The sequence below is a fragment of the Anabrus simplex genome, chromosome 2, assembly GCF_040414725.1.
Source record: "Anabrus simplex isolate iqAnaSimp1 chromosome 2, ASM4041472v1, whole genome shotgun sequence".
Taxonomy (NCBI): domain Eukaryota; kingdom Metazoa; phylum Arthropoda; class Insecta; order Orthoptera; family Tettigoniidae; genus Anabrus; species Anabrus simplex.
This window is the reverse complement of record NC_090266.1, coordinates 700928438-700954048: the sequence shown is the minus strand read 5'-3', so window position 1 is coordinate 700954048 and position 25611 is coordinate 700928438. Positions and strand designations below refer to the sequence as shown.

At 39.6% G+C, this 25611-nt stretch overlaps 1 protein-coding gene across 3 annotated transcripts in view; it reads left to right on the top strand.

Annotated features, from left to right (window-relative positions):
* LOC136864384 (hippocampus abundant transcript 1 protein) overlaps nucleotides 1-25611 on the top strand; it is a 262341-nt gene that overhangs the window by 53900 nt on the left and 182830 nt on the right. For 2 of the 3 annotated variants that reach the window (XM_067141315.2, XM_067141314.2), the window contains exon 2: nucleotides 2028-2123. The exons of the other annotated variant lie outside the window; for it this stretch is intronic. In XM_067141315.2, the coding sequence (XP_066997416.1) occupies nucleotides 2028-2123 (96 nt within the window). The remainder of the gene's footprint in view (nucleotides 1-2027; nucleotides 2124-25611) is intronic. 3 annotated transcript variants of the gene reach the window in all.

Sequence of the window (25611 nt, the reverse complement as noted above, 5' to 3'; positions counted from 1 at the left end):
CCATCGGCAGCCGTGAAGATGGTTCTCAATGGTTTCCCGTTTTCACTTCAGGCAAATGCTTGCCCTGGGCTGTACCTTAATTAAGGCTATGGCTACTTCCTTCCCAGTCCTAACCCTTTCCTGTCCTTGCATTGCTGAAAACTTTTGATGTTTTAGTGGGATGTTGAACCATCAGCAATATATAATATATATTTACTATTAAGATTGCTGTTCATGAACAAATAAACCTTCTCCAATGCAGTATTTCATGAAGATTAAGGAACACAAGATGGACTAGATAATACGAGGATTGGGGCAAAAGTCATGGAAACTATTTGTTTTCTTGTAGATATGTGAACGGATCACAAACGTATATGCATCGTGTGGAAGTTCTGCAGGCATAGTGTGTATGCAGAACAACAGATGGCTCTGTGATAGATGGTAGTAGCGCAGCGAGCGCTGTCAAATCAGTCAGTTGGTGAGTGTCATGTGAGATGGAAGTAACCTGTGTTGAGCAGCGCGCTTACATCAAAATAGTCATTCTCCGAGGGAGAAATGCGCTGAAATGTCACAGTGAATTAGTGGAAGCCCTTGGGAATAATGCCCTACCATACCGTACAGTAGCACGGTGGGTAGGAAAGTTTCAGCAAGGGCGTGTGTCAACCAGTGATGAGCAATGTTCGGGACGACCTGTCAGTGTGCGGACCGACGTGGCACGTGCCGTCATCGAGCAGCTCCTGGATGAAGACAGATGATGGACGCTACTGGAGTTAGAGAGGGCAAGTGGCATCGAGAAACGCACCGTCCACAGGATATTGCGTAATGAGCTACTGCTGCGCAAAATCTCATCACGGTGGGTACCGCATGCACTGACGGAAGTTCAAAGGAGGGTGCGCTATGCAATATGCTCCGACCACCTTGCACGCTGGCAACAGGACGGCGATCAGTTCTTGTCACGAATAATTGCCATCGATGAATTTTTGGCTAGGGCATACAAAAACATATCAAATGTAACGCTTTTCAGGCATTTGCCTTACATCTGATATGTTTTTTACATGCTCTATCGGTGAAAAATATCTATTTCCCTCCATGGAAATTTAGAATTTTCCATTAGGGCATACAAACCAGAACTGAAATGTCAGTCTGTGGAGTGGCGACATGCTGGATCACCAAGGAGGCAGAAGGTCCGTCAGAATCCTTCCCCAGTCAAATTGATGGTGATCGTCGCGTACGACATCAGGGGTGTCATTGTTTGCCACTTTGTTCCACATGGCAGTACAGTGACCGCACAGTACTACAGGGACTTCCTGGTGTGACAGTTATGACATGCCGTTCGGGAGAAACGTCTGGATCTTGTGGACAGTGCAATAATTCTGCATGACAATGCAAAACCACATAAAGCAGAGTGTGTTGGGCAGCTACTGTTACTGTTACTGGTGCTCGGTTGAGGATCGTTTGCGTGCACTGGCAGATTTAATTCAGGATTTTCTGAATCGATAATTTCCAGGTGTGATTCCCACGGCCTCCACATTACTGCATGAAGCGAAGTGAAAAGCAACACACTTCACGAATATTAATTAACGAAGCAGAGGAATAATCCAAAACTTTCAAACAGCGAACAAAGCAAGTGTGAATTGTCTGAGCTGAAAAAAGAGACTGGCGTCTATTTAACAAGAGGTGCATTGGCAACAGAGCTGTGAGGATTTCTGAAGGGGAATGCGAACTTCTGTTTTAAAGCCCACTGCTGTCATAAATCACCCCCTGCTAGGCAAGTGTGTGGCCAGGGAGATCAAACGTTTGCCGAACTGTTTGAATGCCGCTGGGTACACGTTGCCCGTCTCAGCCATAACTCCTTGTCCTTTGTCTGTATATGTCACATTTTCCAACTGGACTGGTATCTTCAAGAAAAAAAAAATAGTTGCCATGACTTTTGCCCCAACCCTTGTAAACATTGCCATTGTTTGTTGAATGCTTTCAAATTATGCATGTATGCTTTAAACCATGCCATTATTACTGGCTTATAATTCGTTTTTGTATTTTGTTTTCAGACATCTGGAATTGGAGAACCTAGCGTCTATCATGCTTTAGTAGTAATATTTCTCGAATTTTTTGCATGGGGGCTTCTAACTATGCCCATCATATCGGTGAGTACCATATGATCAAATGTGCATGTTAGAGAAACCTGTGAGTGTCTGCATAGGGGTATATTATATCAGGTAAAACATGTTAAAATATGGAAAGAACTCTGACCTTGTACAGATCAATGCTGTTAGTTGAAAAAAATATTTCATAAATCTATCTTTAACTTTTTGTCTCTCATGATTATTGCTTGTATTTTGAGAGGTGGTGTCGCCTTGCCTTCAGATTGAAATAAAAGTTATTTTCATACAGTATGTTACAGAGGAACTGTTGTAAACTGTGAACAACCACCTCTGGTCTTGGATTTCTATCTAAATTGTATAAATATTCACGCCATGCAAATGCTGGAGCTGTATGAAGGCCGTACGCAGGGGAGGGGTAAAGGTTTACCAAGTAAAATGGAACGTGGACAAATTTAAACAGCAGTTACAGGTTTTTGAAAATTCAAGCCAGTTAGGAAGTCAAGCATTTGGAAAATAAAACATTTGAATTTAACCTATAAAAACCGTGCTGTCTAAATATTTCTCTGTGTATGTAGTTAAATCTTTTTTTAAAAATGCTGTTTGTTCGGGGTGTCGACCCATGTGGATCATTTGCCCGTACTGGCACCATATTGTATGAACCTGCATATAATTGAAATGGCAGTAGTCTGGAATGTTGTGTTTGAGGAAAGAAAGATTAAGAATGACACAAACGCCCAGTCCAGTTATATTAATCCTTACAATATAAAACCCCTGACCTGGCCGGGAATTGATCCCGGGGTCGCCGGGTGACAGGCGGACGTGTTGCCCCCTACACCGCGAGGCCGGACAGTTAACATCTTTACCTAAAATTTTAACCCACGAACCGGTAGCTGTTGATAGATCGGCAGGTGTGCGCCTATCTCAACCGCCGCTGACGATAGATCGTCAGGTCTACATTACCAGTAAATACGGGTAGAAGTGGTTGTGAATATTTACGTTAGATGGCAGCAATCATCAGGCATGTTTTCTCCTTGGAATGTGGAATGTTTCGGTATCCAATACATCCATTTGTGTGTGATATCTTTGAAACAAATGAACGTCGCAGTTCGTTCAGCTTTGAAACATGTGTTGATTTTGTTGTAACTTGTTTTCATTGTTTACTTGTGTTATGCACACACGATGGCTACATTTTTGGATTTAAATGATGATGATGATATTTTAATAGAATTAAATGTATCTGTAAATTCAAGGCCTACTGCAGCATAATGGATAAGTGTTGTGCCATCTGAGGTAGGTTATGAACATCCACCTGTTACAGCTCTATCAAGTAACATACTTATTCCTAAAGTATTAAAACTATTCACTTAAAATGTGCATGCCTATAATCAGAATTAATTTCTCTTCAAAATGTATATTTTAAAAAGTTTCAGAAAAATTGATTAGTCATTTATATTTTATGTGTAAATAAAAAATATTTTTGATTTTTTGAGGGGGCATTTAAAGGGACAGAAAATTTTAAAAAATATTACATTGAGGGTAAATGGAAACCACTTCTAAATAGTCCAGTTCATGCTGAATGTTTCGGTGTATTATATGTGCATATTCTGTGAATAATACATCTGTCAGAGTGACATACATCATGTACTGCAAATGTGTGGTGCACACCCACCGGTTAGAGCTATTTCAACTACCAGTTCGAGGGTTAATGATTTAAAAAAAAAAGATGTGGTGAGAAATGTGGACTCTTGAGTTTACCTTGCATTTTTAAGGATCTCTTTGTGAGCCGTATTATGTTGCTTCTGCGTCAGAGTTTAGCTTTATGATAATCGGTTGAGCCAGGCAAGTGTTTTGCAGATGCTGTTACACAAAGGAAAATTCAAAATGATGCAATAATTTGTTTTAGTGACCACCATGAACTATTAAAAAATAGACATGGGTGCGACAGCTATTCGGGACATCTAGTAGGACACTAAAGAATTGGAGACTAGAAACTGCATATGTTGTTTAAAAATCAAATTTGTTTTTTTCTTCACAATCACTACTGATCTGTATCTAGGGCAATCTCCCAGGTGTCACATTCCCTATCTGTTGTTTTCCTAGCCTTTTCTTAAATGATTGCAAAGCAATTTGAAATTTATTAAGTATATCCCTTCCTATAAATGAATATTTGCCCCAATTTGTCCTCTTGAATTCCAACTTTATCTTCATATTGTGATCTTTCCTACTTTTAAAGACACTACTCAAACTTATTCATCTACTAATGTCATTCCACGCCATCTATCCACTGACAGTTTGGAACATACCACTTAGTCCAGAAACTCGTATCCTTTCTCCCAAGTCTTCCCAGTCCAAACTTTGCAACAATTTTGTAACACTACTCTTTTGTGGGAAATCACCTGGAACAAATCGAGCTGCTTTTCTTTGAATTTTTTCCAGTTCTTGAATCAAGTAATCCTGGTGAGAGTCCCATACACTGGAACCACATTCTAGTTTGGGGTCTTACCAGGGACTTACGTGCCCTCTCTCCTTTACATCCTTACTACAACCCCTAAATACCCTCCTAACCATGTGCAGAGATACCTACCCTTTATTTACAATCCCGTTTATGTTATTAGCCCAATGAAGATCTTTTCTTATATTAACACCTAGGTACTTTCAGTGATCCCCTAAAGGAAGCTTCACTAGGCAAATTGGCCGTGCAGTTAGGGGCGCGCAGCTGTGAGCTTTCATCCAGTAGATAGTTGGTTCAAACCCCACTGTCAGCAGCCCTGAAGATGGCTTACCATGGTTTTCTATTTTCGCACCAGGCTGTACCGTAATTAAGGCCATGCCCGCTTTCTTCCCACTCCTAGGCCTTTCCTATCTCTTCGTCGCTGTACGACCTGTGTGTGTCAATGTGACGTGAAGCAAATTCAAAAAAGAAAAAAGGAACTTTCATCTCATCAACAAAGTAATTAAAGCCGAGAGAACTTTTCTATTTGTGAAACACCCCGTTTATCATCATACCATTGCCTACTGTGCATCTCACAACATTATGAAGGTCATTTTGCAGTTGCTCACAATCTTATAACTTATTTATTAATCTGTACAGTGTAACATCATACGCAAAGAGCCTTATCTCTGATTCCACTTCTTTACTCATATAATTTGTATACAGTATATAAGGAAACATGAAGGTCTGATACTCTCTATAGGTGGGGGACGCAGATGAAGAATACACCCACAGTATCTCCTGCCTGTTGTAAGAGGTGACTTAAAGGGGCCCCAGGGGCTCTCAACTTGGGAGAGTGGGTTGGCAACCACGGGGCCCTTAGCTGAGTCCTGGCATTGCTTCCACTTACTTGTGCCAGGCTCCTCACTTTCATCTATGATGTCAGACCTCCCGTGGTCAACTCTTGTTCTTTTCCGACCCTGACAGTATTAGAGCATTCAAGGCCTAGGGAGTCTTTCATTTTCACATCCTTTGTGGCCCTTGTCTTTCATTGTCTGGTACTTCATTTTTCAAAGTGTCAGATCCCTTCTTTTTCGTTTTTCCCTCTCTCTCTACCCCTGCGGGTGGGGGACGCAGACGTAGACTACACCCACAGTATCCCCTGCTGTTGTAAGAGACTACTAAAGGGGGCAACCAAGGGATAATGACATTAAAACCATGAGATTAGTTGTGATTAGTACCATTACGTGTAGAATACCATGGGTCTAAATTACTTGCGACTAGTACCACCTTGCGAGTGTCTAGGTTATTTAGGAGGAGTACCATTCTGTGTGGAATATTATGGGTCTAACTGTTGCTTGTGAAAGAGGGCATCATGTGTATTCCACTGGTCTGTTCCACTGTGTTCAGTATGGTCTGTTACCTATGAGCAGTACCACATTATGTGCAACACCATGGGTCTATGTTGCCTGCGGTTAGTACTACTATATGAGAAACACCATGGGTTTGGCTGACGCCCACGATTAGTACCACTATTTGAGGAAAACAATTGGTCTGCGTTGCCAGAGAGTAGTATTATTATGTGAGGAACACCATGGGATTGTGTTGCCTGTGGACGTTATCATTATGTGTGATGCACCGTGGGTCTGCATTGCTAATGATTAGTACCACTATGTGAGTGACCCCATGAGTATACGTGACCTGTGATTAGTATCACCAAGTGAGGAACACCACCGGAATATCAGTGCCCGTGATTAATACACCTAGGTGAGGAGCATCATGGGTCTGCGTTGCTTGTGAGTGGTGCCCTTATGGGTTTGTACTACCTGCGAGTGGTGCCATTGTGTGTGACATACCATGGGTTTACATTACCTGTGATTAGTACCACCATGAGAAAAACATCATGAGCCTACGGTACCTGTGATTAGTACACCACGGTTGTGTTTTACTGTTGATTAGTACCATTGTGAGGGGCCGGTGACCTGGATTTTGGACCCCTTGAGATAATAAGCATCATGCCAGTAATTAAGAAATTGTGAATTGGATCCACTGATTGTTTTTGTTTCACGATCATTTTCTCATTACCATTCATTTTAGATTCTAGTCAGTAGATACATTTTGAAGTTTTAATTTTCATTTTCTTATACCTCGTACCATTAGGGGCCGATGACCTAGCTGTTAGGCCCCTTAAAACAATAAACATCATCTCATAAAGGTCCAATAATACTGCCTTGAGGAATTTCCCTCTTAATTATTACGGGGTCATATAAAGCTTTGCTTACTGTAATTATCTGAGTTCTGTTTTCTAGAAATATAGCTACTCCTTTGTCTAGACCAATTGCACTCATTTTTGTCAGTAATCTCCCATGATCTACCTTATCAAATGCCTTAGATAGGTCAATCGTGATACAGTCCATTTGATTTCTTAATTCAAGATAACTGCTATATCTTGCTGGAATCCTAAGAGTTCAGCTTCAGTGGAATAATCTCTCCTAAACCCGAACTGCCTTCTTTCAAACCAGTTATTAATTTTGCTGTTTGCATTTGTTACTATAGACTGTGGAAAATGCCTGTAATTTCATTTTTTCAGTCTCCTAAGTATATCTGAAACATGCTCTGCACTTATATAACAGGTGTGTCAGAAACAGAAAACAAAACTATCACAAATTTTTAGTTCTATTTGTTTTCCCCACCTAAAAGTCATCTTTGCAGTAAATCACTGGAGAAATGAATTGTAGTTAACCTAAAATTGTATTCAGACATCACAAGTCTCACCATCGCATCATTTGGACTCGCAGATAAGAGGTTAATTATTTATTAATCCTCCAGTACTCGTGCAAAATTTTGTAACAGGAACATAGCCCACATATTTATGTATCTAATTTATTTCTGTGTTGCATTTTATATTAAGGAATTGACATTCAACTCAAATACATCTTACACTCAGTTCAAGCTACTTTTCAGATGTAGACACATTTAATTCTATAGTTATTAAAACTGTAATTTCCAATTTTACGTATTTTAAAAATAGCATAAATTTGAAGACGTACTGGAGATTTTTGGTTTGCCAGAACTTAAATCTTTCTTATTTTGAGCAGTTGTTTGAGTAGTTTAGTACAATAATATTGAACAAACTAATTGAATACCTGCCGGCAAAAACTTTGTAACCCTCACTTTTCTAGAATGCTGGGTTTCCGGGCATAAACGGTGTTTGTGGTCAGAGTGAGGCTTGTAGAAGTTATGTTGGCAAACATGTGCGTTAAGCGCATTTTTTCTTTTGTTTAAATTTCGCCACGGATCGTGCGGGTGCAGAAGCGTTGTATCAATGGACTAGGAAAGTCGTGTGTCGCTACATCCAAGTGTGTGCAACGATATAAATAGGGGATGAAAACGCAAAATTAAATATACTAAATGGAAGAGGAATGAAAAGAAATACAAGTGGAATTCGGGGCAGACATATTTGGCCCACAATAACAAATCAGTGCCTGGGAAAATCCTTGCTGAACAGGCGGGTGCAAAAACGTTGTAAGCCAATGTAAGAAAGTCAACGTGTTTAATGGGAGATTCATATGTCTTATATTTTAATGCGTAATCAGTGTTTTTAATCTCGACTGTAGTATATACATATATAATGTATTATTTATACTGTATATGCATATAAATATGTGTTGCTGTCTTTACAGATTGCTCATTGTATTAATTAAAACGAGGTATTGCCTGTATCTGCGGAAAAGAAAGCTAATCTACTAGACATGTGTTAATACATTCGTTAAAAATATCGAGGTTTTTATGAGAACCTAAAGACAAAGTGAAGTGACAATGTAATGTTTATTCATCATTGCAAAACATTCTCGCAACAATATTGCTGGCGTTCAGTGATTTCTGTTAAACAATGGGAAGCTCTAACAATGGGTACTGCAAATTAGAAGCGTGGTTTATGCTTCATTATTTTTATACAGAATAAAAACAATAAATAATATTAAAAGTCATAAATATTTTCAATAGTGTAAACGTAATCCGCAAAACTGTGCTACTTACCTTTTTGCACGGACATCCAATGATCATCTCCTATATCTTGATTTTAAAGTCATACATTGTCAAAATTATTATGCATTAATAACCAGTGAACTCATTTAAACTAATTGTCAGTGGCAGAATAAGCATTCACAAACAATTTGCTTGTTTTTTTTGTTTTTCTTCTCTCCTGAAAAATTTGCATTTTGAGGGTTACAACGTTTTTGCCGGCAGGTATTCAATTAAATGAGGGCTGAACTAATAATAAAAACAAAAAAAAATGATTTCTCAGCCTAAGAAATCTGTTAGTCAATATTTTGATTTTATCTTTTATTCATACTATTATGACATGTTTATGTTTGTGGGGAAACACAGAGCTGGCCCCGCAGTGTAGGGGTAGCGTACTTGCCTCTTACTAGGATGTCCCGGGTTCAGTTGGCCAGGTCAAAGATTTTTACCTGAATCTGAGGGTTTGTGTCAGGTCTATCAGCTTTACGTGAGTACAATCAAGAAGCTATCTGATAATGAGATATTGGCCCCGGTCTAGAAAGCCAAGAATAATGGCCGAGAGGATTCATCATGCCGATCCCACTACACGCTGTAATTTGTAGGCTTTTGCGCTGAGCAGCCGTCGCTTGGTCGGCCATGGCCCTTCGGGGCTGTTAAGTTTGTTTGATTTGGGGAAACGCAAAAAGAACAACATAGGTCAATCATTCATCTTATCACTTCCTGTATGTACATAGGAGCTGAATGATGAGGGAGATTCTCCTTCTACATCGCATACAATTCTTTGTTGATCTGCCTACTCTAGCCGCACAAATAGCACCAGCCTAAGTTGAAACGTTTCTCTGGAAACTAAACACTTGATTAGAAAGAAAAAAGGGAAAAAAATGAGGAATGAATTTCTACTTCATCTGCTCTCTATATATATATTGAAACAGGAACCGCCCGTGATCGAACGGGAGACTGAACGGTGTGTTTCATCAGTTTAAATTGTGCGTGTTGTGGACTGTGATGGAATGCTTCCTACTAGCGAGCTCACTGCAGCTTCCTAAGTCACGACCGCGACGTCACGGAACATGTGGCCCGCACGTCAGAGAGAATCATCTGGAAGCTTTTTTATATCTCCGCTTCCTGATGGAATATAAACAAGTGGATAATAAGACTGTATTGCTGATGATAACAAATATCTAGCGTTCAAATTGAAAGTTCATAGCCTTATTATTTTGGGAGCTATTGAGATTTTAAAATATCAGGTAATGTCAATGACGCCGGGCTGAGTGGCTCAGACGGTTGAAGCGCTGGCCTTTTGGCCCCAACTTGGCAGGTTCGATCCTGGCCCAGTCCAGTGGTATTTGAAGGTGCTCAAATACGTCAGCCTCGTGTCGGTAGATTTACTGGCACATAAAAGAACTCCTGCGCGACAAAATTCTGGCACCTCCGTGTTTCCGAAAACCGTAACAGGGTAGTTAGTGGGACGTAAAGCCAATAACATTATTAATATCAATGACGTTTCCGTGAGCCTAAAATCTCAAATGACACAGTGACCGACCGCAGACACTGGTGATGGTCTGCTGCATGAGATTGTGCCCGTAATTGTGTGACTTGACTTAGTGCGTGAGTGCCAAGTTCTGAACTTTGAACTCGGTACCGGTGAGGTATGGTCAAGAACTTTAACTTTGACAATGGTAAAACTCTGCTTTCTCAAGTTTTCCATCCTTTCTAAAGAACTCGTGTAGAGCATTCAAACACTAGGCTTACTTATAAACACTAGTGTCATACGTTGGACATTATTAATTTATGCCGCGTGCTATAGAACAGTCAATAAAACTACAGTAGAGTCACGTTAATCCGAACTAATTGGGACCGGAGTCTGTTTTTACGTCCCGCTAACTACTTTCACGGTTTCCGGAGACGCCTAGGTGCCGGAATTTTCTCCCGCAGGAGTTCTTTTATGTGCCAGTAAATCTATTTACACGAGGCTGACGTATTTGAGCACCTTCAAATACCACCGGACTGAGCCAGGATCAAACTTGCCAAGTTGGGGTCTAAGGCCAGCGCCTCAACCATCTGAGGAAAGTAGTTTCTACAATACAGTACAGTACATACTGTAATTTGAAATGTCCATAGAACTTGCTGTACGCTATGTCGAGCAACACACTGCTGCTGTGCCCACTGATGTGATGTTTATGAGACGCTGGTTTAACACTGCATCTTCGAATAGGTTCCAATCACTACGGCAAAAGAAACAGACAGACTTTGTAAAGACAAACAACCAGTGATTGATGGTTTATGATGTGTTAATATGTTTACATTAAGTTATTCTAGTAAAATATGACTAATAAAATGCAAGTAAATCTTAATTCTATAATAAGTTCTTTCATTTCAATAAGGAGATTTTTTTTTTAATTGAATGTTTCAGTTCGGATTAACCGGACTCTTCGGATTAACGGGACTCTAGTGTAATAACTTAGTGAGACAAGTTTACGTGTAGAATTTATGCAAGTAACCAACTAGTTAGGACTTTGTTTATTGAAGTTACGTGCATATTAGTTCACACAATGCAACATAGACTGTGAAATCGAATATTGACACTTCTTGGTGCTAGATTAACAGTAGACTGTTTTCTTAAATTTACGTAAGGGAACATAGACTGAATCTCACATCATCATGTATGAAGTAGAATGCTTAAACTTTTTGAACTACATTAAAACTTACAGTTGGAATATAGTGCATTCATTGTATCGTGAAGGTTCGATCACCTTGTTAAGTGGAACTTTGGTTCAAAATCACTCCGAATGTTAGAGTTGCTAATTAGGACCAGACAGTGCTATATCATTCAAAGTGGCATTCTTAATTTTGACGTTTCATGCATAATTCAGCCACCCGTATCATCGTTTGAACTTCCGTTGATGGAGGTGTGGTAGCTTCGGGGGATGTGTGGTGATGGTGTTACGGACCTGTGAGGACACAGGCAAACGGAGCCAGCACTTCAAAAAGGTGATATACATGTGTGTTATTAAAGAACAGTATGAACTGCGACTTATCATTTAATTTTCTAAGTCTACTAGTCACTTTTAATCTTTCAAGCAACTTTTTCTTATAGTGACTTTCAAACTCGTAAGTAATTTCCAGTTTATCAAATAACTTACAATTTAATATAAAGCCAGGTATTAAGTCATACCAACAAACTTACTAATTAATGTGGACTTTGAAGAACATTTATAGCACAATTGAGACTTAACCATTCGATAAAATAACTTTCCAGTGAATTAGAACTGTATTTAATTTCACAATACGTCGAACAGTTACTTGTTTCATGAGTGAGCCTTGGTTAGTTTAGATAATTTTGAATTAGGCACTTCATGAATGAACTTTGTTTGCTTTTATAGTCAAACTGACTAATTTTTTCAAGAAGAAACTTAGTTTATTTTGTTTATTTTGTTTGAATTGAGCATTTGAAACTTCAAGAATGAACTTCATTTTACTAAAATTAAACACTTATCACTAGTGAAATTTAACATTATGAATGGACTTCGCTTTTTAAACATCAAAGTTTGATGCTAGTTCAATTTGACAGTGATTTAATAAAGCCACATGGAACCCAGTAATAAAGTTTGTGGGGCCTGTATATGCAATGTTTATTCCTTCTCTGTACACTCTCCTGATCTAAGACTGGACAGGCCCTGCATACTTCTCATGCTCCATTACGCGCGTAATTTAGTGTGTGTCAGTTATGGGTACAATATATAGATACATATCTTATGGCTTTACAAGTACACAAAATATCTAATATCAAATGGAAATGTCCAAATTTGACAACCAGTCCAGGGCACTCGGAGTCACTTGGTGTAGAAGCCTCAGATCACCGTTAAATGCTCGAAGTGGGCACTCCTTGACAATGTGTTCCAATGTCTGCTCCTCCTCTCCGCAGTCACAGTCAGCAGATGAACGGAAACCCCCTTCTTCAACATGCAACCATACCTCCCTTGACCCATTCTAATTCAGTTCAGCTTCGACTAGGTTTGGCGCAGCAGTTGGAATCCTTCCACTTTCCTTGTTGGATCTTAAACCAAGTGAGCGTTGTTGGGTGGATGTTCATGCCAACGTTGACGCCACTCGGAGGTCACGTCGAAAGAATTGATACTTTTAAAATCAGTCCAGGTTGGTTTGCATGATTTCAGACGAGTTGTTGGTGGGTCTTGTAGGGCATCGTACAAGGGAGAGTTCTTATAAGAAGAGATCTTCGTGAGCAAGTTTACCTTAGCTGCTTTCCTCCTTAGATCTTGCAGGGCAATATCAATTAAGAAGCCTCCCCAAAGATTGTGGTTACTGCAATCGGGCGTTCCCTGGGCAACGGTTTAACTGGCGGATTCTTCCACAAAGGTGCTGCTACACAGCAACAGGTATGCAAGAGAACTTCATCTGCTGGCCTTGCATTTCTTTTTTATGCCAAGTCTGTGTTGTATATATTAGTGCAGGTCATAACAATTTTCTTAACATTCTCATCTAGAAACAGTTCTAAACATTCCTTCCCAGTCTGCACCCTCTAGTTTCGCCTTTAGGCCCTGTCAAGTGAAGAATGGTACTCTTGAGCTCGTTGTCCTTCCTGAGTGGCATTAACCATCATCACTGTTATCCTGTTGGTCATCTGAGGAAATCTGATCGCCATCTTGATTTATATAATTTTCTTCCTCATTATCAGAATAGTGTATCTCTTCCGTAACAGTATTCTTTTCCATCATCGCTGTCGCCTTACACAGCAGTATTCTCATTGCTGTTTCCATCTAACCACTATCGGATAACATCCTCTTTGCTAGCGCCAGGTGCTGACATAGTAACACAAATACTTGCGCGGGCTACAGATGTAGCCCAGTCAACTTCATCAAGTTGAGGCCAGATCCAACTCCTTAGAAGTACAAACGCTCACTAAGTTGTCATAGCATTAGCTGGAAGGAAGGTACTCGAAACCACGTCCATCCATCGCTGTTGGCTGTTAAACGTAAAAGAGAAGAATATAGCTGGGCTACATTTGTAGTCCGCACTGGTGCTGTAGGGTTAATAATGATAGTTTGTGATCTCACCATTTAATTATTCTAACATTACAACAGACCTACAAGTTTTATGAAAACATATTTTAAACGTATAACAATAATAAATGTTAATGTAGCATATATTTACTTGAGTTATAATTTATTGGTGTGTTGGGATGTATAGATTTCATGCAGCAATATACCTAATATATATTAATAATTTAAGATTTGCTGATGGCACTACTTTCCTGCCAGCAGCGAAGACGAACTTGCCGACTTACATGCAAGAGTGGAAAATGTGAGCACAGTGTATGGACTAAACATTAACCTTAGTAAGTCCAAAGTAATGATAATTGACCAAGGAGCACATATCCAGATCACAGGTAAATTACAGGGACTGGAGGTAGTAAATGATTTTGTCTATCTAGGATCAACTATCATTGACACAGGAAGTTTTTTTTGCTATTGGTTTTACATCGCACTGACACAGATAGGTCTTATGTCGACGATGGTGGCGACGATGGGATATTAAAGGGCTAGGAGTGGGAAGGAAGCGGCCGTGGCCTTATTTAATGTACAGCCCCAGCATTTGCTTGGTGTGAATATGGAAAACCACGAAAAACCATCTTCAGGGCTACCGACAGTGGGGCTCGAACCCACTATTTCCTGGATGCAAGCTCACAGCTGCGTGCCCCTAACCGCAAGGCCAATTCGCCCGTTACGGAAAGTTGTGAGGCAGAAATTAGAAGATTGTTCAACTTAGGGAGAGTTGTTATGAAGGAACTCGCCAGAATCTGGAAATAATAAACATTGCAAAGATTCAACTTGTTGAAGATTTTGCTTTCTCCGTATTTCTATATGTTTGTGAAATGCGGACACTGCAAGCCAGAGACAAACAGTGCATCGATGCATTCGAGATGTGGTGTTGGCACAAATGAGGCATGTTTTGTAAGTAAGTACCGTTTTGAAATAAATGAAAAACAGAGATTTTTTAACAATTTTATTTTTATATGGAAGCCTGTACATTACTCTACTTTTCAACATAATTCCCACGAATATTGAGGCACTTGTCATATCGTACAACAGGCTTTTGCATACCATCCTCATAGAAGTTGGCCGTCTGATTTGTCAGCCAATGCAACATGGTTATCTTGACACCATCATTGTCGTCGTGGCGTTTGTCGGCCATATATTTCTTCAAATGCAGGAACAAGTGGTAATGACTGGGCGCAAGATCGGGACTGCATGGAGGATGATCGAGTTGTTCCCAGCGAAATGATGTTATGAGGTCTTGGGTTCGATGAGTCACATGTGGGCGTGCATTGTCATGAAGCAAAACTACGCCCCTACTGAACATGCCACGCCTTTTGTTCTGAATTGAGTGGCGCAATTTGTTTAAGGTCTCACAATATGTTGCTGAATTGAGTGTCTCACCACAGGGCAAAAAGTCCACCAGTAACACCCCCTTTCTGTCCCAAAACACAGTACACATGATTTTCCGGGCTGACATTGTTTGCTTAAACTTCACTTTCTTGGGTGAAGTTGAATGTCGCCATTCCATAGACTGCTGTTTTGTTTCAGGTATAACGTTGGCCACCCAGGTTTAATCCCCCGTTACAATTTGACTAGAAAAAATCATCTCCTTCCTCGTGGTAACGCTCCAGGAAAGTTAAGGCACTGCCCAAACGTTTGCTTTTGTGCTCCTCCGTCAACATTTTTGGTATCCAGGGTGAGCACACTTTTCGGTAATTTAATCGTTCACTCACAATGTCATAAAGAACACTTCGAGAAACTTGAGGAAACACGTCAGATAACAGCGTAATCGTAAAGCGTCTGTTTTCTCTCACTGCTCCGTCAACTGCCTGCACCAAATCTTCACTAATGACTGAGTCGTCCACTCCATTCTTCATCATGCACATCTTTGCGGCCACCTTTAAATGCTCGAACCCATTTCCTAACCATTCCATCGCTCATAATGTTTGGTCCATAAACTGCACAGATCTCACAATGATTATAGATAGCTTTCAAACCTTTTGCACTCAGAAAACGAATAACAGACTGGACTTCACAGTCGGCAGGACTCTCAATCGGCGAGGCCACTTCAAATGCTTGCCAACAAACGTACACAAGGGTGACTATTGCCGTAATGGCGTTTTGGCGTTGCCAATAGATGCAGCTACACAGCGCGTATGCACGGAATGCCGACTGCAGAGCTGCATCGGCGGAATATCAAAACTGTACTTACTTAAAAAACGTGCCTCGTAGTTCTGCATGTAAATTTGACTGAAAGAACAAATATGTTCATCATTGAGCAACTCAGCATCTCCAAACGTTTTCCTTCCCATGTAAATCAGAAGATATTTCAGTTCTTCAGGCACATCACGAGAGAGATGGAGAAAATCTTGAGAAATTTTTCAAAAATATATCAAGCCAGTTAACTTCTTAATAATTAGAGCAAAAAGCTATTTTGGTTACCATATTTAAACAAATGACAGAACATTTTTTTCTCGCACTACACGTAGGCGTTATAGCGCCCACTATACAGGTATGAATTAATTGACCATTCGACTTACCTGCTGAGTTATAAAAAGGTATTGTACGGCTCAAAGGATAAACATATTTTATAAATTTAAAAAATTGTTTTTATTTGCTCCTATAGTTTTCAGTTTTGGAAGCCCCCTGAAATACCATCAATAGCGGCAGACAATCCAGATTTCACATTGACGAAATTGACAGACCGATTACTTTGTTAAATATTCAACCTTCTCCACTTAACTGCACTGACTCACTGTCTTCCCCTCCTGCCAGTCCACAATTTACATTTAACTGGGTCATAGACAGGTTAAAATGGTTTTGTACTCCAGGTATAAATGATATTCCTGTTACTTTTATACAGAACATTATGGGTGTTGTCCTTCCTATACTGATGCACATAATAAATTACTGTGCAACGAACGGAACTTTCCCTACTGTCTGGAAAACAGCCAAAATAACACAGATACATAAAAAAATCAGACCCACAGTCACCCTCTGACTACCGCCCTGTTTCCATACTCCCCACGCTTTCTGAAGCTTTTGAACATTTAGTATATGAGCAAGTTCTGGAATAACTAAATAGACATGCTCTTTTGGACCCTATGCAATCTTAATTTAAGAAGGGTCACAGTACCGTGACTACACTTTGAAGGTTATGCAACACATCAATAGTACCTTTGACACTATAGAAATTCAAGCTATGATAAAGAAGTACTCAGTTTTGACCTAGCTGCACTAAAGATTCTTAGTTGGGTGACCGTCAACAGAGGGTAATATTAAAAGATAAAGCCTCTATGTGGAAAATGAAACTTAGTGGTTTCCCACAGGGCAGTATTCTTGGTCCTTTGCATTTTTGTATTTATATTAGTGATTAATCATCTGAGATTTAAAAAAAAAACAAAAAAAACATGGACAACTTCTATGCCGACTATCTCCAAATATATCGACACTGCAAAACTTCAGATTTCAGCAAAACTGTAGAAGATATTAACAGTGACCTCTGATGGCTCAGTGTATATGCATAATGAAATTCTCTTTTAACCCTTTCAGACCTTAAAGAAAACTGGCAGTTAGAATTTTTGTTTGTACGTCAAAAACTGACTAAAATGCTCTTAAATACATATATTTTTAGTTTATTCTACAAAATAAGAATTAACATCTGGAAAAAGCACCTGCACAATTGTGGATGTCAGGACTTAATTCACTACTTACAAAAAAGAAAAATTACCTCAATGCATGTGAATATACATATGTACATGATCAAATGTTCTACTATTTTACAGTGAGAAATAATTTAAAACAATTAAATCTTCGTTCAAATACAAGTAAACCTTACATTTTTCTACACTGAGGACGAGTTTTGCTTTTACTGCCCTTTTGGCGGCAGCACCTTGTCGTCAGACCTGAAAGAAAACTGGAGGTGCGAATTTTTGTTTGTACATCAAAAACTTACTATAATGCTCTCAAATACATGTTTTACAGTTTCTTACAAAATAAGAACTATCGGCTGAAAAACAGAACCCACACAATTGTGCGTGTTGGGACTTAATTCACTACTTACAAAAAATAAAAAAATAAAAATTCAACTCAGTACATGTGAATATACACATGTTCATGATCATGTGTTCTATTTTACAATGTGGAACGATTTTAAACTATTAAAATTTTATATATTGCATTTCTCACGTAGAATACAAGTTCTGCTTTCACAGTCCTTTTTATGGCAGCACCCAGCACTCCCGCATGCATTGCCTGTAGGGAAACCTAGCCCGCACAATTGTGCGTATCAACATTCAAAACCTCATGGTATTACGTACGATGTTGTAAGTTCACAATTTATGTTCGCTAAACAATTTACACACTTCATTGATTATATTCTGATATTCAGTAAAGCTTCTAGATTAATATGAATGCAATAAATAAATAAATAAATAAATACTTACTTTTAGGCATTACTGCTTCCCGCCATCTTGCCAATGAACTGTATTTTTAAACTCTTCTTCCTGTCCCCTGGTTGTCAAGCACTAAATAAAAGCACTGCAGTCCGGTCTAGTGCCAAGAAAACGTCAAATAAGCTCAGACATAAATAAAATAGGAACACGCACAAATGTGCGAACACGGTCTGAAAGGGATACTAAATGCCATAAAGACTCAGGCAATTATAATAGGATCACGAAAATTACTGAGCATCTTAAACAGTACAGCAATCCCACCTCTCCTACTGAACAGTAATGTTCCCTGCAGGAAAACAGAAATCTTGGCATAACTATGTATGAAACACTTGATTGGTCTGATCACACATAAAATAAATCGGTAAAAAATATTTTTTGATTGCTTCACGACATAGAGATGTATTTGTGTATGAGCTAAAGGCCAGACGAATACAGACATTGGTTCTCCCTATTCTTGGTTATTGTGACATTGTTTTATTGGACATGAGAAGGGAACAAACGCTGAAATGTCAGCGAACACTGACTCTTGCCCACAATTTATTTACGATATCAGATAAGATGCTAATATCACCAATACCATCAGGCTCTCTCATGGTTGAGGCCTGATAAACTTCGGAAACTATCGTATACATTTTAATGACATTGTTTAGATTGTTAGCAGAAAACCAGCTGCTGTATATTTATTCTAAATTCACCTTTTTAATAATCTTTACATGACCTTTCAGGCTCCTTTCTTTCTATTCCTGTGCACAACACAAATAAAGTTAACCCTTCGAGTGCCGGCTAAAATTGCGTAGTACAGTGCTAAAAGTACCAGGCCCAGTTTTCTAAATATGCAGAGGTTTGAATTATTCATAATTTTTTAACTACTGGAGTAAGTCACATGAAGGTGTTCAACATTCCACTCTCCCATTTAGCATTCCAAAACTTTAAAAATAACTAATAATAAGTATGTGAAAAAATCTATAACTTTTAAAACTTTTTCCTGATTTCTTTTTTTCAGTTTGAGAGCCAAAATATGGCACTAAATATGATGTTTCAGTCTTATACTCAAACTGAAAACACGGAATAGTTAATAATTGAAAGAAATGCAACATTTCATCCATCTGACTGTGTTCTTTTAGAATTGGCAAATAAATTAGCAAAGTACTACATTGCATGAAAAAACACTATGAAAAAAAGACAACTTACTAACTACAAGAAGAGAATGAAACAAACCACAATAACACTGGTTAAAACCCTGTACTTCCATGAAAGGCGTTGTAAACTGAGGTGGATTATCCTCACCTACCTTTATTTCCTTCCAGTCATCAATGTTTTCGTCATCACAATCACTATCACTGATATTATGACCATTTGCACCATTATAATGTTCCTGATATGATGTTTCTTTGTCACTGTCACGTTCACTATTATCAAACTCACTTTCACTTTTCACAGTTCGAGAAAACTTCCCCTTCTTCTGAAGATTCACTTAAAACAGCGCTAGTTTCTTATTCTTCAAGCCAAGCACGTTTACTGCTGGACACCGCCATGTTGTATGACAGTCAGCTGTCACTCACTCCAAAGAAAGTTTAATATTTCAAAGCAAAATAACTACCGACTCTTCCAGGTGGCCAAATGTGGAAGCTAGAGGACTCTGCTATTGAGAAAGCATGACGTTAGTGCCATCCAGCGATTATAGAAGGAACTATATCAAGTTAAACATAATCAACGCCGCCACTTCTCGCATAATTTCCAAGCATTGATAGAATAGAATAGGAATATATATAATAGAATAGGAATAGACGTAGGCACACAGGCTTATTTTACTTCTGCTACTATAATTATTGCTCTTCCTACAGGAATTAAAATTTTAGTTGACTTGCCACTCTCCTCGGAACTCAATTAACTTATAGCCCAGCCTTGCTTTGAGTACTAGGGCTTGTTTTCCTTTTCATTATTGGTGGATTAACAGGAGTTGTATTAGCCAGTTCCTCAATTGACATTATTTTACATGACACATATTACGTTGTTGCCCACTTCCATTATGTTCTATCCATAGGTGCAGTGTTCGCAGTCATAGCTCGATTTATTCAATTATACCCTTTATTTACAGGATTAACACTAAACCCTAAGTGATTAAAAATCTAATTTACAACTATATTTGCAGGAGTAAACTTAACATTCTTCCCCCAACACTTTTGGGGTTAGCGGGTATACCACGTCACTATTCCGACTACCCAGATGGTTATACCTCTTGAAACATTGTTTCAAGACTAGGATCAACTATCTCATTTATTGGTATTATCTTCCTTATTTTCATTATCTGAGAAAGTATCATTTCAAATCGAACTGTATTATTCCCTATAAATATAGTAAGTTCATTAGAATGATACCAATCCTATCCACCAGCTGAACACTCATACTCTGAATTGCCTATATTAACTATCCTCTAATATGGCAGAATAGTGCAGTAGATTTAAGCTCTACATATAAAGTTCACCCTTTTATTAGAACATGGCAGCCTGATCGAATTTAAATCTATAAAATAGTGCCTCTACTTTAATAGAAGAATTAATTTTTTTTCATGATCATACTCTCTTCATTTTATTAATAATTACTATTCTAGTAGCCTATATCATAGGAAGCCTATTATTTAATAAATTTACGCATCGCTATTTATTGGAAGGACAAACAATTGAAGTAATTTGAACAATCCTCCCTGCACTTACTCATTTTTATCGCTTTACCATCTCTCCGACTTCTTGATGAATCTATAGATCCACTCATCACAGTAAAAACTGTCGGACATCAGTGATATTTACCGAGCTCAGAACATTTTAAGCAAGCCTCGGACCTATGGGAGTAACGGAGTCCCACTCCCATTTGACAGGCGAAGGACTCCTTGGAAACAACTTGGCGAACGAAATGGAATTCGATGGGGAGCTATCAATATTAATGGGGCTTATGGAAGAAAGAAAGTAGAACTGGCTGAGTCAGCAAAGAGGATGCATCTGGATGTGCTAGGAATAAGTGATATTCTGGTAAGGGGAGATAACGAGGAAGAGATAGGAGATTATAGTGTACTTGACTGGTGTTAGAAAGGGAAGGGCAGAGTCTGGGGTAGGGCTCTTTATCAGGAATACCATTGCACGCAACATAGTTTCTGTTAGGCACGTAAATGAGCGAATGATGTGGGTAGATTTGGCAGTTGGAGGAATTAGGACTAGAATTGTCTCCATGTATTCACCATGTGAGGGTGCAGATGAGGATGAAGTTGACAAGCTTTATGAAGTATTGAGTGACATCGTGGTCAGGGTCAACAGCAAGGATAGAATAGTGCTAATGGGCGATTTCAATGCGAGAGTTGGGAATAGAACTGAAGGATGCGAAAGGGTGATTGGTAAATGTGGAGTAGATATGGAAGCTTATGGGAATGGGAAGCATTTGCTGGACTTCTATGCTAGTATGGGTTTAGCAGTTACGAATACATTCTTCAAGCATAAGGCTATTCACCGCTACACATGGGAGGCTAGAGGTACCAGATCCATAATAGACTATATCTTAACCGACTTTGAATTCAGGAAATCTGTTAGGAATGTACGAGTTTTCTGGGGATTTTTCGATGATACAGACCACTATCTGATCTGTAGCGAACTAAGTATCTGTACGCCTAGGGTAGAGAAAGTGAAATCTGTCTGCAAACAAATAAGGGTAGAAAATCTCCAGGACGAGGAAATTAGACAGAAGTACATGGATGTGATTAGTGAGAAATTTCAAACAGTGGACAGTAAGCAGGTTCAGGATATAGAAAGTGAATGGGTGGCATACAGGGATGCTGTAGTAGAAACAGCAAGGGAATGCCTAGGAACAGCTGTGTGTAAAGATGGGAAAAAGCAAACATCTTGGTGGAATGATGAAGTGAGAACAGCTTGTAAACGTAAAAAGAAGGCTTACCAGAAATGGCTCCAAACAAGGGCCGAGGCAGACAGGGATTTGTACGTAGATGAAAGAAACAGAGCGAAACAAATAGTTGTTGAATCCAAAAAGAAGTCGTGGGAAGATTTCGGCAATAACCTGGAAAGGCTAGGCCAAGCAGCAGGGATACCTTTCTGGACAGTAATAAAGAATCTTCGGAAGGAAGGGAAAAAGGAAATTAATAGTGTTTTGAGTAATTCAGGTGAACTCATAATAGATCCCAGGGAATCACTGGAGAGGTGGAGGGAGAATTTTGAACATCTTCTCAATGTAAAAGGAAATTATCCTGGTGGTGTTGCGAACAGCCAAGCTCATGGGGAGGAGGAAAATGATGTTGGTGAAATTACCGTTGAGGAAGTGGAAAGGATGGTAAATAAACTCCATTGTCATAAAGCAGCAGGAATAGTTGAAATTAGACCTGAAATGGTGAAGTATAGTGGGAAAGCAGGGATGAAATGGCTTCATAGAGTAGTAAAATTAGCATGTAGTGTTGGTAAGGTACCTTCAGATTGGACAAAAGCAGTAATTGCACCTATCTGTAAGCAGGGGAACAAGAAGGATTGCAACAACTATCGAGGTATCTCATTGATTAGTATACCAGGCAAAGTATTCACTGGCATCTTGAAAGGGAGGGTGCGATCAGTCATTGAGAGGAAGTTGGATGAAAACCAGTGTGGTTGCAGACCACAGAGAGGCTGTCAGGATCAGATTTTCAGTATGCGCCAGGTAATTGAAAAATGCTACGAAAGGAATAGTCAGTTGTGTTTATGTTTCGTAGATCTAGACAAAGCATATTACAGGGTACGTAGGGAAAAGATGTTCGCTGTACTGGGGAACTATGGAATTAAAGGTAGATTATTAAAATCAATCAAAGGCATTTATGTTGACAATTGGGCTTCAGTGAGAATTGATGGTAGAATGAGTTCTTGGTTCAGGGTACTTACAGGGGTTAGACAAGGCTGCAATCTTTCACCTTTGCTGTTCGTAGTTTATATGGATCATCTGCTGAAAGATATAAAATGGCAGGGAGGGATTCAGTTAGGTGGAAATGTAGTAAGCAGTCTGGCCTATGCTGACGACACTTGGTCTTAATGGCAGATTGTGCCGAAAGCCTGCAGTCTAATATCTTGGAACTTGAAAAGAGGTGCAATGAATATGGTATGAAAATTAGCCTTTCGAAGTCTAAATTTATGTCAGTAGGTAAGAAATTCAACAGAATTGAATGTCAGATTGGTGATACAAAGCTAGAACAGGTCGATAATTTCAAGTATTTGGGTGGTGTGTTCTCCTAGGATGGTAATATAGTAAGTGAGACTGAATCAAGGTGTTGTAAAGCTAATGCAGTAAGTTCGCAGTTGCGATCAACAGTATTCTGTAAATAAGTAAATTAACCAAGCTACAGTCATGATCGACAAGACAAGAAGCCATGCTTTGGGATTTGTCAGCAGAACAGGCGGTTAGTCGTCTAGCACTACTATGGCCTGGGGGTCCAGAGCCAGAATTGTTACGTGGGCAATGCCTAGAGAAATGCCTAGTTGATCCACAGTTACGGCAAGAAGTATTGTTGGAAGAGCCTCCACCCATCGCAGGTTTCCTATTGCCTAATGTCCCGGCCTTGGGACAATCCCGCTTGAGATGGGCCGTGGAGCCACAATTAAAACATGAATGGGGATTACGCGATTTGGAAGCAGGTGACGGGGTAGTTTCAGAATCCTGAGGAGGGGGCATGCTTATAGGAGGTGGGGCTAATGCCAGGCGTAACTGGTCAGCATATCGAATGCCTTCAGCGGACACTGTAATCGCTTCCAACTGGGCGAACGTTGCAGGTCGGGGTGAAAGAGCCAGATATGATCTATAGTTCGGGGCGAGACCTTCAACTATGTTGGCAACCATCTGAGCCTCTGAATAGTGGAGCTGGAAAATCTTAGCTTGGAGCTTAATGTCTTGAACATATTCAGATAGTGACTCGTTAAGATGTTGTACTCTGAAATAGTGCTTCTGCACTAATGCAGACAAGGCACGAGCAGGAATGAAATATCCAAGTACATGGGCATGAAATTGATCTACTGACCATCTTTCAGAAATGGCCCTGACAATGTGCTCAGAAAGAGCTCCAGAGACATGTGGGTATAGAATTTGAAATACGTTGTCGTTACTGAGATCATATACAATTTAACATTAAAAATTAAATAATTGAAGTTCAACCAATTCAATACATAAAAGAAAGAAATGTAGTAATTACATTCTTATTTAAATGGGACCGGTTTCGACCTTAGTCCAGGTCATCATCAGCCGTAAAAACGAGTAGGTGAAATCACACAATGTTTATGAATATTGGAGAAATGGGTCAGTTTCACACTCTGTCAGGCACAATTGCCTGATCCTTGAATTCAGTTAGGAACCGAAGGAAGGAAATAACTTCATCAACGGAGTTAGCTGAAAATTTTGAGACTCCCTTAAACACAGTGGTCAACGGGTGAGGCAGACTGGAGAAAATCGGGGGAAAAACAGGTGTAGGGGGTGCTTGGGAAGGCTTAGAATAGTCCAGAGGGTTTAGTGAGGCCTCGTGCCTTTGATTTGGGTGCCCTTGTGAAAAGGATGGAGTACAGGAGAGCCATTAGCCTTTCATTTACTGCGATGGAAGCGAGTCGATGATCATTCACCAGTTTGATCTTTACTGCAAAACCCACACCATGGATGCAATGTTCATTTTCCTCCTTTCCTTTCCAGAAGATGGTGTAGCCTGATGAAGCCTCGATGGTTTTTCCTTCTCCCGCGAATCTCGTTTCACTTAGGGCGATGACATCAATGTAGAGTCTCTGTAGCTCATGGCTGATGAGAGCTGTTCTTCTTTCTCGTCTGTTATCGTTGTTTAATAATGTCCTGACGTTTCATGCACCGATAGTGATGAATTTAGATTTTTTTCTTTCATGATTTCAACCGCAAGTTAGGGTAACCCTCTGAGTGTGGTTTCTTAGACAGGTTTTGAAAGTGACTACCGATATTTAGCCCACATTTTCTAGGGCCTTCCCCATTCAGGGTGGGCAGTAGGCCTGCCCAGTCACAGATGCAGGACCGGATCCCTGAGTAGTCACAGGGTCTCTGGAAGGCGACCATCGCACATCTGCCGCCAACGTGCAGGTCCAGACTAGAAGCTTCCAGTTTACCCAAACCTGCTTCCATCATCCTTATCCAGCATTGCCAGCCTCTGAGATGGTCAGGATTGTACAATAACCCCAAAAATATCGTATTTTTTCAAGAGAGGATCGTACAACTTAAAATGACCATTAAAATATTCGCTATGTCTCTTCACAGACACAGTTATTCACTTACGGAGCAGCTTGCTTCTCAGGAAGCTGACTGGTTTGATTCTTGGTTAATAATATGAGATTTCCAAAAAGTCGAGTACCCCTGTTTCCGGCCATACGTAAATCTCCATGTTCCGCGGATTACTTATAACACGATACATAGGTGTCCCACTGTAGCAACTCCACATTTAAACAGCTTAGGATGGAAAATAAGTGTACTTCATTGTGTTAATGTGCAAGATTCAGTATCAAGGATAAGAAAATACATTTAGATTACTCAAGAATAGGATCATTTGT